This window comes from Notolepis coatsorum (genome assembly GCF_963971535.1).
Source record: "Notolepis coatsorum genome assembly, chromosome: 4".
Taxonomy (NCBI): domain Eukaryota; kingdom Metazoa; phylum Chordata; class Actinopteri; order Aulopiformes; family Paralepididae; genus Notolepis; species Notolepis coatsorum.
In genome coordinates, this window is record NC_140168.1 from 91,222,208 (window position 1) to 91,238,137 (window position 15,930).

The 15,930-nt window shown below is 40.8% G+C and overlaps 1 protein-coding gene across 1 annotated transcript in view; it reads left to right on the forward strand.

Annotated features, from left to right (window-relative positions):
• The first annotated feature begins 641 nt into the window (after nucleotides 1-641).
• Nucleotides 642-15,930, forward strand: part of nup42 (nucleoporin 42) — a 30,260-nt gene continuing 14,971 nt past the window's right edge. Inside the window, 4 exon segments of the mRNA XM_084312706.1 lie at nucleotides 642-969; nucleotides 11,602-11,914; nucleotides 13,773-13,861; nucleotides 14,970-15,046. Of these exon segments, the coding sequence (XP_084168832.1) occupies nucleotides 774-969; nucleotides 11,602-11,914; nucleotides 13,773-13,861; nucleotides 14,970-15,046 (675 nt within the window). The 5' untranslated portion in view covers nucleotides 642-773.

A 15,930-nucleotide genomic window follows, 5' to 3' on the forward strand; every position in this document is an offset into this window, starting at 1 on the left:
TATATAAAATATAGTATTCTCCTCCACAAGACATACACCAAACGTAGTCAGTAAAAACACAAATTCTGCTTTTCACTTTGACATATAAATATACTAGCTGAGATGTCTGCAGCGCTGTTGTACAAATAATCAACACGTGGAGGCGATCGCGATCTGCGTTATTTTTTTTCGTAGCCGCATTTTGCGGAGACGCTCTCTGATTGGCCACTTCATGTGACATGTGTGCCCAATCATGTGACGCCTGTTTCTACACCGGTTAAGCTTAGGCACTCTTTCGAAGTTGGTTAAGGTTAGAGTTTGTCTTAGAGCAGGGCGATAGAACACCAGCTCTGATTCCAAACACTAACCTTAACCAACTTCGAAAGAGTCGCCTAAGCTTAACCAGTGATAAACTAGGCGTTAGGTCGTTTGCAGGCTGTTAGACCCGGAAATGGGCAAAGACACAGCTCGTCACACGATTGGGCGCACATGTCAGTGGCCAATCAGAGAGCGTCAGTCAGTAGCCAATCAGAGAGCGTCTCCGCGAGATGCGGCTACGAAAAGAAATAACGCTGTCGATCTCATAGCTATAGATATCGATCTACCTTCAACGTCGCCAAATATGACGTAATTACTTTGCGACACCAGTTCGTGCGGAATTTTCAACATGGCGGAGTTAGAATGAAAACAATCCGTGCTCAACGTGAATATTTCTGTGGAAAACGAAAAGAGTCTACAGAGATAATAATAATAACAAATAAAAAGAACATTACCACTGACAACGTTGTCTCACCATGACAGTGTGCAACTTTTTCCTTCAAGGCCGCTGTCGTTACGGTGATAAATGTTGGAATGAGCATCCGAGAGGAGGAGGGGGAGGTGGAGACGGTGGGTATGGAAACTACAGCCGCTCACCTCCTCAACAACAACATCAACAACATCATCATCAACAACAACAACAACAACAACAACAAACACCCAAAGGTGGAGGTGAGGAAAACACACACTTTTATTAAGTTTATTTATGTAATACTTCTCTCCCACCCACCCCTCCTAATGTACAGTCTCCTCCCCATCATATTCTGTCAGGATCTATGGGTAACAGTACTGTATATTTGCATATCGTGAATGAATGAAAACTTTATTTAACAGATTGCAGAATGGGTACAATACAGTACGGCTCAATACATACAATTGTTAAGGGGATGCAGACCTGAGAAAGACGTTTGTCTTGTTTCCATCAGGGTCCCCCATTTTCAATTCATATAGACATTTATGACATACACAACATACATGACATTTATGGCATAGGGACATATAGGTATTTAGTACTGATACATTTGTGACATAGGCGGCATTCAAATATACAGTACTGTTACCCCTAGATCCAGACAGAGTATATACATATGATGGGGAGGGGACTGTACATTAGGAGGGGGTGGGTGGGTGGGAGGGAAATATACATACGGCGGGGAGGGAATATATACATGCATTAGGAGGTGGTGGGGGTTTTGGGCATTTACGGTGGCCAGTTTCGAATTGCAGCCTCCCGTAGGTGCTCTTTAAGAGCGGTTTTGAATGTGGGCAGGGATTCACATTCCTTTACAGCTTTGGGTAGGGCGTTCCACATTGTTGTGGCATAATTGCGAAACGTGTTTAGTCCCTTGTTTGAGCCGAATCTGGGTTTAACATGATTTGTTGAGCTTCCTCTGGTGTAGTGGTTGTGGTATTCACTGACCTCGTATATGTCACAAATGTAACACTTCACGATACCTGTATCTGTATGTCATGTATGTCCCTATGCCATAAATGTCATGATGTCATATATGTTGTGTATGTCATAAATGTCACTATGAATTAGGGTGACCAGGTGTCCCCCTTTTGGTTGTACTGTCCCACCATTTGACCGAACGTCCCACATATTGAGAGGATGTCCCTCTTTTTGAAGCAAAAAATAAATTGGTCTCGGTGAAGACCATGTTATTCTAATAAAAAAAATTACATTATCTATCTGTCCCACTTTGTCCCACCAAAATCTTACTGTTGTCCTGCTTTTGGACTTTTTGCATCTGGTCACCCTACTATGAATTGAAAATGGGGGACCCTGATGTAAACAAGACAAACGTCTTTCTCTGGTCTGCATCCCCTTAACAATTGTGTGTATTGAGCCGTACTGTATTGTACCCATTCTGCAATCTGTTAAATAAAGTTTTCATTCGTGGGCGTTCAGGTGGCGTAGCGGAGATTGCGTTCGTCACCAACGCCGGAGACGCTGGATTTGCCTGTTCGAATCCAGCTCCAGGCGTTGTCACCAGCTTGGCTGGCCGTTCACACTAATACAATTGGCAGTATTAGAGGGTGGGAAAGCCGGAGGGGTGGGTCCGGGTCGTTGTAAACAGCGACTCCTACAGTTCGGTCGGGGCGCCTGCTCAGCGCGGATAGGATCTAAGGGGGGTAGTGTGATCCTTCCACACGTTACACCCTCTCAGTGAGAGTCCGCGCTGCCAGGTGAAAAGAAGCGGTTGATTGGCTAGACGTGTGTCGGAGGAAGCATGTGATAGCCTGAGCCTCCACTCTCCCAGACCGACTGTGGGAGGTAAGTGCGCAGCGACCAGGAAGGGGATTGGGAATTGGCATAACGACTAACATTGGGATGGGAGAAAATCGGAGGAAAAAGAAGGGGAAAAAATATCAATAAAAAAAAAAATAATAAAAAAAAATTACATTTGATACAGCTGATATCCCATATACCGCCATAGAACACCAAATGTATTTGAAAGTTCTGGCAGAAATATCTCTACTTTTCCGAGATCCACACGGACCACGTTCTTTGTACGCGACGGGAAGGCAGACAGCAGCACCAATCACATGAAAACTAAAGTCAGTCAACCAACATGTTCTGAGGGGAACACTGAGACACTTATGTTATTCTGGTTTTCACTTTTAGGCTAAATTGGCACACACCTTTTGTTGTTTCCGCCTACGAAAAGACGATGGTCAGATGGTCATCACGTGACATGATGGAAGACATTTCCTAATAGAGAGAGACCTTGCAAGGAATGTTTAGTTGTGTAGTTATCTGTCTTCTAACATGGCTGCCTGTAAGATAGCAACCAACCATTGTTTTGTACATCCTTGTGAGTCTGTGTCTTTCTTGTGAGTCTGTGTCTTCCTTGTGAGTGTGTGTCTTTCTTGTGAGTCTGTGTCTTCCTTGTGAGTGTGTGTCTTTCTTGTGAGTCTGTGTCTTCCTTGTGAGTGTGTGTCTTTCTTGTGAGTCAGTTCTCATGAAATCTTGATTTCAAAATTTCAAACATAATTTTTTTTAACAAACTTGCATCAACAAATTTCCGTTTCAAGCACTATAAGCCAGGTCTAGAGTATATGTGAATAATAATTAGAAAATATTTATTTACAATTTAACACCTTTTTGAACACATTTTCCAAAATAAGTCCTTCAAATTCGCATTACCGCAACAGTCTTAAAACTTCAAGACAATAAGAAAAGTGTATACATTTTCAAAGTTTTAAGAATTGATTATTAACAGTCATAGACACATACCTGAAACTATGAAATAATATATATTTTTAAATAATCATTTTTAGAATAGTTTGTCATATTACTCTCATTACCGCAACACCTTCTGCAGTCGACAACCTAATTTTTGTGATATTTCATGGAAACCTGAATTTTTCTTAAAATGTCATTGTAAACATGAAAGCACATAACAAATAGATCATGGCCATGCCTTTAGAATCAAATTATAATTGTTCACTAAATTAAATAAACATTAAATTAATAGCTGTTGTGGTAATGATACATGGGTTTCGGAAATGAGATTAATGATTTCGGTAATGATAATAAGTATGCTAAGTGTTGCCAGACACAACTCGAGGCTTAAGAGCAAGGCTGTTGGTTATTCAAAGCAAACCACTTGGTGTGTCTGATTAGCCACAAACACCAAAGCAGAAAATTGGAAAGTTTCACCGCATGTTTGGCTACAAATCGACTTTAAACAGGACATTTTGGTCCATAAGGAATGAATGGGAGAACATTCTAGAACATTTGTGATGTCACAGTATGATGTCATAATAGACATTCTAGAACATTTGTGTCACAGTATGCTGTCATAATAGGACATTCTAGAACATTTGTGATGTCACAGTATGATGTCATAATAGACATTCTAGAACATTTGTGGTGTCACAGTATGCTGTCATAATAGACCATTCTAGAACATTTGTGATGTCACAGTATGATGTCATAATAGACATTCTAGAACATTTGTTATGTCACAGTATGATGTCATAATAGAACATTCTAGAACATTTGTGATGTCACAGTATGATGTCATAATAGAGGCATCACCCACACTTTCACAATTTCCCTGCGCGGAATTTGTCTAGTTTTACTTGCATCCCAAAATTTAGGTAACACAACAAATTACATAATTATGAAAACCTCTAATTTACTGTCTTATTTGTCAAGTTAACACAGTGAACCTTTTTAATGAGAGATTATTTCAGGGCTTGCCAACTCTCACTGACTGCAGTGACTGGATGCTTTCATAAAATTGCAACTAAGGCATTTGCATATCCTGTCAATCAAATTAAGAAAAAAAATGCATTTGTTCAGCTCAACTCACAACTTTATTCTGTTTAACAACATTCTGTTTAAAAATACAATAAGATGCAATCAATATACAGAATAATAACAAAAACAAACAAAACCTTTTTCATAGAACAATCACTGGTTCAGGTCATATACTTCAAAAAGTGCTATAAATACAAAAAAAATAACTCAAACAATCACACATAGGCCTGAACCTTGCTTAGATAATACAATCCATATAGGCCTAAGATAAATGTGTATATTCTTGTTAAAAACAAGTAGGCCTGTACAAAATGAAATAAAAAACAAGGACACAATCATGACAAAATGGTTGTCATGTATAAAACATGCTTAGACCTGTAGAACCCCACAACACGCATTTACACACACTTCTTTGTGTATTTAGCCCAGATCTCAGCTGAAACACTAAAATGACGTGCAGAGGATGTGGCAGGTAGTGGCTCCGGGATGACACATTTGATGTCATCCAAGTAATACCACACTTTCTCTCCATCGAACCTCCGAGATGGAATGTAGAATTTATTCTCTCCAGCACAATTCATCGTGTCAACTTCATATTGATCATCCACAATCTGTAAAGGACATAGGTAAAAGAAAAAGTACAAAACAGGACTCAGGATTTACCATTAACAAGTAACCTAGTGTCCATATCTAAAACTAGTTCTACATACCTGTGTGCTGGTGCCAGGGAACAACTCTGCATCATACTCCACAAGGACCCACTTTCCCACGTCCAAAATAGGTCCTGGCTCTGCATTCTCCGTATCTGACTCCACATTCGCTCCTATGAAGGAGCACTCTTTTGGGAGAAAGCATCCACATGCACTGTCACAAAAGCAGGATACGTCCCGGGTCTGGATTACCCCTGGTTTTGTAGATGTCAGCTATAAACAGAAATTAAACAATAAATGTATTAAAAAAGCATATGAATCAATAAAGTTAAGCCAACTTATGACAATTAATTAATTAATTAAAACACTTAACAGGAGCACTCATTCAAGGGTACTACGACTATGCTTGCTCCTCATGGTACCAAAGCACCTCAAAGGCACTAAAAACAAGATTACAAACATCACAAAACAAACTGGTCAGACTACTGCTTGACCTTACTCCTAGAACCCACCTCACCCCTGCCCACTTTGTCATTATGAATTGAAAATGGGGGACCCTGATGTAAACAAGACGAAAGTCTTTCTCTGGTCTGCATCTCCTTAACAATTGTGTGTATTGAGCTGTACTGTATTGTACCCATTCTACAACCTATTAATAAAGTTTTCAATCAATCAATCAAACGTGTTCAACCTCATGTCACATTGACCTACCTGGTGAATCTTCATAGTCCCGGGCACTGTATTCAGGGCTGGAGGAATCAAATCGTGGGCCGAAATGATCTCCTCCTCTGTTACCATGTATAGCCTTACAGATGAGTGTGTTGCCAGTTGCTGATGCAGTGTGTTGGTGTCTGGGATGCTAGTTCCATAAGCAACAAGCCGGTCTGCTAGGTTCTTGAGTGCACCCCCTACCCCATCAGGGGCACCCTTGCCATGAGATGCCTCTGAGAAGTTCCAGGTGACATATTCAAACCCTCTCATGAAAGGCACTGTCGAGGCCAGATAGAATGCTGTCTTGCGGTACTGGGAGGTGGGTCCATCTGAAATAAAATGGATGTGCTTCACTTCTGGATGTTCCTCCCGGATGGACTTGAGCACTGGATTAAGATGAGCCCACGTTGCAACAGCATCATGTTTTAGGGACGCTGACAGAGACGCAAAAGACTCCACACGTCCCCCACTCAGGTATTTGACCCCAGTATGAAGCGTCACTTGCTGGTTCCCGCCACCAAAGTGGGTGTCTTTCACTTCCCTGCTGTACTTACAGCTGTAGTTCTCACTGTAATCAATGTGGACGGCCACCTCTTTCTCAGTAAGGTTCTCCTTGAGTGACTTCAGCCTCTGGAACTGGTGCTGGATGTTATACACATGAATGGCCAGTTTATTTACATGGTCCTTAGTGAGGTCAACAAGTTTGTCGATAGATGTGTGTGTCTTCTCCAGTGCTGTGTTTTTGACATTCGTCTCCTCCAGTGCACCATCTTTTCCCTTTTTTGTGATTTTACCTGTCCGGGTAACCCACTGGTCCCAGGAAATTATGTTTCCCTTGGTTGATGGATCAATAGTTGTAGGGAAGGTTTTGCCTTGGCATTGAATGCACCTTCTGTACATGCATTCCACATCACTTGAGCTGCAGACACAGGACTCAACTATTTCAGTTGTGGATGGTGTGGCAACAATCCCAAGCTGGTGAAGCTTCTTGATTTTAAATAGGAAATTCTCGTGGATTTTGCAGGCACAGGTTTCTCTTTGGGAAACGTTGGGTCTCACGATCCAAAAGGGCTTCAGTCTGCAGAACTGAGCCCTTGAGAGTTTGTAGCGAGGGTGCTGACTGAGAAATTTAACATGTAGTCTCTCCATAGTGTCAGTCAGTGCCCTTTTCCTGAACACTTGTCCTTTCTTGCGGACTTCCCCTGTTTTGCCATTGATGACGGTTGAGTTGTCATCCTGGTGCAAGAAACGACTCACAACATGTCCCATCAATCGTCTCTGGCTGTTGTTGGGCAGGGTCTTGGGCTCTCTCCGGTGGGTGGCTCTCTTCTCAATGGTGCCTATCAAAGGTGCTGGTCCTTTTTTGTTTTTTTTCTTGTAGCCTTCTAAGCTGCTTCGTTAGGTTAGAGTATTTTTGGGACTGGATTTCCAGTTGATCTTTTGTCGCCCTCAGTTTTGACCTCAGTGAGGTTATGGTTGCCTCCCTTTTTCTTCCTGCTTTGGGGGTGGAGGTCTGCTCTGGTGTTGGGCAGTTCAAAGGTGGCTCGGGAGGCCTTGGTACTACCTGGACATCCTGCATTCTCCTTTTTCTTCTTGCTTTGGGGGTGGACGTCTGCTCTGGTGTTGGGCAGTTTGATGGCAGTTCTGGGGGGCTTGGTGGTACCGGTAGGCCTACATATTGCTCCAGTACCTGTGCGGCATCTGGCTCATTGATGGAGGGAGGGGTCAAATCCAAGATGGCATTCAGTGTTTTCTTTTTAGCATAATGCCTGTTCGAATTTTCTCTCCATTGTTTTTTTTTCCTTTCATATTGTTTGGAGGTAAGATCTTCCATTTTCTTGATCTTACCATTTTCCTTTCGTTTTTGATATCTAGAAATGAAAAGGAAGCATGCCATAAAATTAGGAAAATATAGGGCTGACCCCTATTAATCGATTAGTCGACTAATCGGTCGAAAGGGGCCGTAGTCGACTGGCCAACCTCTTAGTCGAATATAAAAGATTATTAATATATATATATATATATTTTTTTTTACTTTTTTTTTTTCAAAAGAAAAGAGGCATAGAAGCGTGGCTAACGCTAATGGCACGCATACCAGAGGCTAACTGCCTACGAAAACAGGCACAGAGGCACTGAAAGAGGATTTCACCCATCTAATGAACACACTATACTAGACAAATATCAAGATGTATCCATCAGTGGACCAATTGCATGCTTTTGCAGAGGACAAGACGCCTTCAGTCGACTCCTTCAGACATTAAGCACCCCCACAGCCCAAATGGAATGATAAAAAAATAAATAAAAGTTTTAAGTCGACCAATAGTCGACTAACGGCAAATGTTGGCCAATCCTAGTCGACCATCCAAATCCTTAGTCGGGGACAGCCCAGGACAGACCCTACACTATGCACTGGATGGCTTATGTATGGTGTGTGTGTGTGTGTGTGTGTGTGTGTGTGTGTGTTACAGTAGGGCCTGACTTTCTTAGGCCATGGTTAGACTAGTGTATTTGTGGCGTTTTTTTATACGTTTTTGAATACGTTTCATGTCCCTATTACACAGAAATGCGTTTTTTGGCGTTTTTTTGTGGATACGGCTGAAACGCAAAATTGTGTTTGCGTTTTGGAGAAACGCTAAAAAACGCGCCGACAACAGCGTGTAGTCTGCATGAGCCGTTGTTGCGAAAACGCCCATGCGCAGTAGATACCATCTGCGTGCCCTTCCGGTGACAACAGTGTGTGTGTTTGGGACATAGCTCCGTGTCCCAAATAGCTTCAGCTACCATGTGTTGTCAAGTTATTGTTATAAGGACCCCAGTCCAAGCTACAACAGTCTGCATTCCCTTAACAATTGTTTGTATTGAGCCGTATTGTATTGTACCCATATGCAATATGTTAAATAAAGTTTACATCCATTCATTCTGCTAGCATTACCGATTGCATGAGCAGCTGGCTAACGTGAGCTATCAGGATTCAGACCCTGTTAGCTCAGAGCTCCTCTTTCAACTTAAGCATTAAACAAAATGGCCCAGTCATCTATTCACCTTTGTTTAATACACACAGCGTTGTCTCTAATGTTATCCAACTACTGATAGCTTGCGATATCATCAGTTTGGTGCTGGCTAAGTAGCGTGAGCTAACGTTAGCTTCTAGCCACAATGCTATATTGTTATAATGGCATACTCCATTGACGTTAGCATGCAGCTAACAATGCTACCGATCTTTTTTTAGACTAAACTATCCGCTCTTGGTAGTCACTTGTGTTGATGTTAGTTTTGTTTCATCAACAAATGACAGGCAGAACACACAGTGAATGTATCCGTTTTGTTTATTGCACTTTTATTAGGCTTTGCTGAAAAAGAATTGCTGCATTGGGTAACTAGGCAAAAGATGGTGGCCGCCTTGTTGACATTTGCTTTGCAGGCACATTCAAGTTCTGATTGGTTGAAATTGCCTTCATGTTTGCCACCTACTGCCACCTACTGCTTTGGCAGTGTACTACATCAGTGTGCTCGGGTGACAAAAACGGAAAAAAACGAAAGTGTGACTCGAGGCGCAGGAGGACGTCGCGGCGAAACGCATATGACAACAATACGAAGATGAAACGAAAGGTGTAACCGCACCCTTAGAGTGTGTGTGCATAATGTGTGTGTCCTACAGTAGGGTTCTCCCTGTGTGTGTGTGTGTGTCCTACAGTAGGGACTGAATGGCTTACAAAGTGTGAGTGTGTACACATCCTCTAGTGAGGGCCAGAAAGCTGGACATCCTATCAACTAAATGGCTTGTATGAGGCTTCCTATAAACTAGCATGTTTGCTAATGACTGTACCATTCCCACCCCCCTTACCTCTCTCTCTCCTTCCTTCTGTACTCGTCCAGCAGGTCAGGGTTGTTGTAAACCTTTTCTCTGCTAGCCTAGCCTTTGCTAACGCTTTCTTTTTCTCAGTGGCTGACTGTCTGCAATGAAACAGGAAAGTTAGTAAATTACATCAAAATGAACTGTTGATGATGCACATTTTATTATTACTATGTAATTACAACGTTATGAACACTTAATGTTGAAGTGTTACCAATTATTACTATTTAATGACAAAGTTATGTGATGTGTTACCAAATTCTCATTGCCGAAAGAGAAGTTCTCATTACTGAAACACCCAGTAAAGTGTTGCGGTATATGAGAAGTGTGTTGCGGAGGATGAGAGGAGTTAGCATTTTTTAGCTAACAATGGAGAAGCCATGATGACATTGGCAAAAAAAAATCATGGTACATGTTAGGAACGTATTAACCTTTGTGTTGATCAAATATTGATGATCAAAACTTTTTTCAAACAAGTAATACTTAATGTTTCAGTAATGAGAAGCAATTTTGTCGTGTACAAGGGCTGAAGAGGTAAATTAGAACTTTTAAGTGTTAACCATTGAGGTGACTTCACTTACCTAGTAGCCATCTTCTAGCTGGTCTTCTTTGTGATGCATCATGGGACAATACAACTTTATTTTAAAAAATACTGGGAAGGTGAAAACTGTTGCGGAGAATGAGAACTGCATCCAAGGACATTATGTTTTCCACAAAAAAATCATTAATTTGTCAATTTAATTGTATATTCATCATAATTTCCTTGATGAGACAAATAAATAAACAATATTAATACAGTTTTAGAGAAACATTTTGAGTTTATTAAATATAAAATTAAGTCAATGTGCCATAGAAATCAATGTGGATGCATCGCGGTAATGAGAATTTAAGCACAAAATGTACTAAAATATTAAAATAATTAATTGTTATGAGTAAACAACTCATTGTACAAGAAGGAGCACACTTTTATCTTTAATATTATGTTTTGTTTACTTGAATAAATGCTAACCTTTATTTAGAAAAGATCACGGCCATGGTAAATCATTGATTTCATGAGAATGAGCGTGTGTGTCTTCCTTGTGAGTGTGTCTTTCTTGTGAGTCTGTGTGTCTTCCTCGTGAGTCTGTGTCTTCCTCGTGAGTCTGCTTGTCTTCCTTGTGAATCTGCTTGTCTTGTAGGCTATGCAACTATGTAGAATGGTCAATGGTTGCTATGTGTTGATATATGAGAAATATGTAAACGAAAACACAATAATTTGGTGTCTCATTAGTACTGGATCTTGTAAATGAGTGGAACAGTAATATCATGTTTTTGCAGTGTTTTACCTGCTCTACCACTGCACAGAAATTAGGCATTTTCTTTTGAAAGTCGTTATCAATGGTTACAGGCAGCCATACTGGAAGAGAGAGAACTACACACGCATTCCATGCAAGGCTTCTATTGAAATTAGAACTATGGAATTTGAGCTGAATATGAATAAAGAATGAAAGATGTTGAAAGGCAACAAGAATTGTAGTAAGTTGTTCACAGTATATTATAGCTATATATTTTAGAAGTAAACGTAGAATACCTTTATTGTCAAGTAAGTACTTTATGTAATATTATAAATTGTGAATTTGCCTGTATCACTGACCTTAATAATAATTGCATTATTCATTATTAATCATTTCATAATTTAATTTAGTAGGTCATATGTTGTCTTGAGTTTGTCTCAGGCTTCAGTTTTATCAGAAACAGAATTTCTCCATGTGGGCTAATAACATCAATCAATCAACAGAACGATATCCCTTCATTGAATATTATATTCATTCTTTCAGGGTTTGGGAACCGAGTTTGGGTGAACCCTTCTCAGAGAGCTGGAGGAAATTACATCCAGCCTTCTGCTTTCAACTCCCATGATGGAATTGATGACTGGGGAGGAGGAGGAGGTGGTGGAGGAGGAGGAGGAGGAGGAGGAGGCGGCGGCGGCGGAGGCGGCGGAGGAGGAGGAGGAGGGAGAAGAGAAAACATCAAGAGCTCAGATTACAGTTTCTCCTCCCCGAACAGATTTTCAGCGTTGAACTCTCCCAGTAGCTTTGATAAGGGAGGAAGAGGATCTGCAATTGCAGCGGATGAAAATGAGAAATCCTTGTGAGTTTGCTTGTCTTCCTTGTGAGTCTGTGTGTCTTCCTTGTGAGTAGAGTGTCTTTCTTGTGAGTGTGTCTTTCTTGTGAGTGTTCCTTGTGAGTGTGTCTTCCTTGTGAGTGTGTGTCTTTCTTGTGAGTCTGCTTGTCTTCCAAGTTGTGAGTGTGTGTGTGTCTTCCTTGTGAGTGTGTGTGTGTGTCTTCCTTGTGAGTCTGCTTGTCTTAACCTTAACCTAACTTACTTAACCTGACCCGCTAGAACCATACTTAACCTGACCCGCTAGAACCATACTTAACCTGACCCGCTAGAACCATACTTAACCTGACCCGCTAGAACCATACTTAACCTGACCCGCTAGAACCATACTTAACCTGACCCGCTAGAACCATACTTAACCTGACCCGCTAGATGCTCCGTTACACAGAACCATCTGGGAAGTTGTCCTCTGAAACTGTTTGGAATTTAGCCGGCACTTTAAAAAAAACAGTTGGGAGAGTTATCTAACCTCGTAGCTGCCGGTAGCTCCTCAGAAGAGCGCATAACTTGAAGCCTGACAAAGTGGATTCTCGCGTGATCTTGCAAAGCCAGCTGCCATGTCCATACTATTAACAGGGTTCACACAAGGTCCTTGAAGTGCTTAAAGTTCTTGATTTTTGACCAAAGAAAGTCAAGGCCTGGAATTCCTTGAAAACAGCTAATTTTTTAACAAGGTGCTTATAAAGTCATTGGAATTCAAATCAACCATTCGCATTGATAGTTTTGTTCATCCATGATCAAATTGTTCTGAATCAAGAAATTGCATATTTTATTATCTAAAGTGTAATTTGTCGGAAAGCCATAAATATTGGATCTGATTTTTTTCCAAAATAAAAACGCATTTAAGACTTTGGGTGCCGGGAAACGCTTAAACACGTCATTCCCGGCCATGCTCAAGTTGCCGAAGACGCTTTACAGCGTCTTTAATATCAATATTTCAAAAATCTGGGATCGGATTCATATGTCCCCTCCGCTGGCCTGAGATCCACCAGGAGGACCCACTGAGCTCTCTGGCGGTTCAGGAGCGCCATCTGGTGGCCGATCGGCGCAATCGCTTAACAGGAAGTGCCGTAGAGGTTGTGCTGGACGGCCGTATTACTTCCGGGCACTCGGTACATGTAAATCTACATCCCATAATGATAAAATTTCTACTCTACGATGATCGCCCAACGGCGCGCGGAGACTGGGGTGAGTTTTAGCGTGTAAAGTTACCGTCTTCGATACTAACTGCTATTATCAACATTTGACCCACATTAGATGATTGGTATAACGCTGCCCACGGAATTATAAACGCCCCCTAGCCCATCCGGTCAACATCAGATGACGTGTAGTAACTTCTAGAAGTACGTCTAGTTGGAATTTTTTATATCGCGCTGATTGCCATAAAACTGTATTGCATCATCAATATAATGTATTTGGGGCTATAGATCACGTTCTGGAGAAAGCTGCAGAAAGAGATGAAAACATACTTATACATTAGACCATACTTTACTATGAATATGTGAATGAAAAAGTTTAACGTTGCTACACAATGAACAATACATATAGGACTTTGAATGGGCCCTAATAATGGCAATGTAGCAATAGAATTTAAAAAGTTATAGCCCTGCAAAGAAGGGGACTTTCTCTATAGACAAATAGAGCCGGCAACCTACGGTTGATAATAAATTTAACCCATGGCAGCCAAAGTGTTAAAAGTAAATGAAAAATAGTGCTTGGAAAAGCACTTGAAAGTCCTTGAATTTCATTTAGCAATGTCTGTGGGAACCCTGTATCAACAAATTGCATCAGTCATGTTTATTGTTGTGCTGTCATCTGTCCTATTCAGGGAGACCATACAGAAGGACATGGAGGCCTGGGAGACCTCGGGACAGTGGGGGTTCTCTTCTTTCGGGATCCTGAAGGCAAATGTATCTGGTCTGTATAAACTAAACATAGGGGTGGGGGGGCGACTTTCTGTGTGGAGTTTGCATGTTCTCTCTGTGTTTGCGTGGGTTTCCTCTGGGTACCCCGGTTTCCTCCCACACCAGTGTTTCCCCTATATGCATTCAGCAGCGGCGCCTGCTGAATTAGGACAGCTGCTGCTATGAACTAGAGCCTATAATTTTTTTTTTATTATTATAATATATATATATATATTTTATCATTTAATTTGGGCTGTGGGGGGTGCTTAATGTAAAAGACTGACCTGAGGAAAAGGCTGCAGGGAGAAAGCACTGCAGTCTAGTAGATTTTGTGTTTTGAGCACAAAGTTCATCATAGATCTAGCCTCTTTATTTTGCTCTCAAAGTGCACCAGATTGATGCATTTAACTTTAAAATGTAAAAAAATAAATAAAGTTCCCGGACCCCCCTAGAGGCACAGAATTTTTTTTCAGGGGAAACACTGCACACAATAAAAGACATGCATGCTATAGGTACATACTCCTGCCATTGATCCCCAGACTGTGGCTGCCCACTGCAGAGGACAAATTCCTGGTATGAAATATATGTAACTAATGAAGATATTCTAATTTTAACATTTTATAAAGCTCTATCTTTAATCTTTCAAAATGTTCAGTTGCTATCTCTATCAGCTCTATCTTTAATCTTTCAAATTGTTCAGTTGCTATCGCATGCACTTATCTGCGTTTCACTACACATATGAGTGCATGCATACCAACTGTTAGCCTGTTTTACTGCAACACTACTATCACCGACATCTAAGAGATCCCCCCTTGAATGGCCCTTCTAAGGTTTCTCTCCTCCACATTGCCTGTGGTGCATTTTTTCCTATTGCTAGGTTTTAGTGAGTTTTTCCTTACCTTCGTGTGGGGTATGTCTGTAAGTGTTGCATTTATTTATTTTGCATTTATTTTACATTTCTTGGACTTTATGGTGTTCTTGTTTTGTTCTTGACTTATTGTGATGTTTCTTCTTGACTTGTTTAAAGAAGATGTGTCCGGCCCATGGGGACATTAACGTGTGTTGGGCTTTACAAATAAATTTGATTTGATTTGATTTCACCCCCCCCCCCCCCCCCCTAGGTTTCGCAGATCTCTCTCCTGAAGAGCTAAGACTGGAGTTTTACAACACCAGGGCTTCAGGAGACCAACAAGGCTACGTGAGTCTCATAACACTCATAAACATTCATTTGTATTTAAATAGGGATGCACCGATCTGACTTTTTCAGTCCCGATACCGATACCTGGACTCGATACCAAGTACCGTTCCGATACCCATTTTTCAATTAATAAACCGTATGCCTCACTGACTGTGTGGAAGAGACTGGGATCATTCTTTTGTGCAAGGCTTGACTTAAAACATTACTTTCCTAACGTAATGAAACAAAATGTAACACATTAACACATGGATATAAATGTACTGAATTGTTATTTCTTATTATAAAAAAATGCCTATATATTTTTTTTTACCGATACCTGATCCAGCTATTTTTGTCATATCGGGGCTGATATCTGATATCAATATCAGATCTGTGCATATATGTAACCCTCTTGATGTGCTCATAATACACCCTGTGTCCCTTGGGTCAAAATTAACCGCCTTCACAAATCCTCCAAAGAATGAAGCTTAATTTAATTTTATACACCAAATCTATTTTGCCTGAGGAAACAACTTATCATTTACCACAAAGTGTGTGAGTTTTCCCTCTTGACATGGCAGAAAGACTGCCAAAGATTCAGGACACACCACTAGTTTTTACGACACTGTAATTCTTATTCTTTACATTATTTTTTTCTTCTTTAGGTGGTAAGCAATATTTCCATAGTATTTCTATAGCCTAAGAAAGTAGCAGAAATTTGAAAAAAAGTATTTATCCCAATAAGTCAGAAACAAATTACAAAACAAACATGTGAACCAAACAACATAAAATGGTAAATGGCTGCATTTATATAGCAGCTTTTATCCAAAGTGCTTTACAATTTCTTCCTCACATTTTACCCGTTCACTCACACATTCACACCGACAGCGGAGGCAACCATGCAA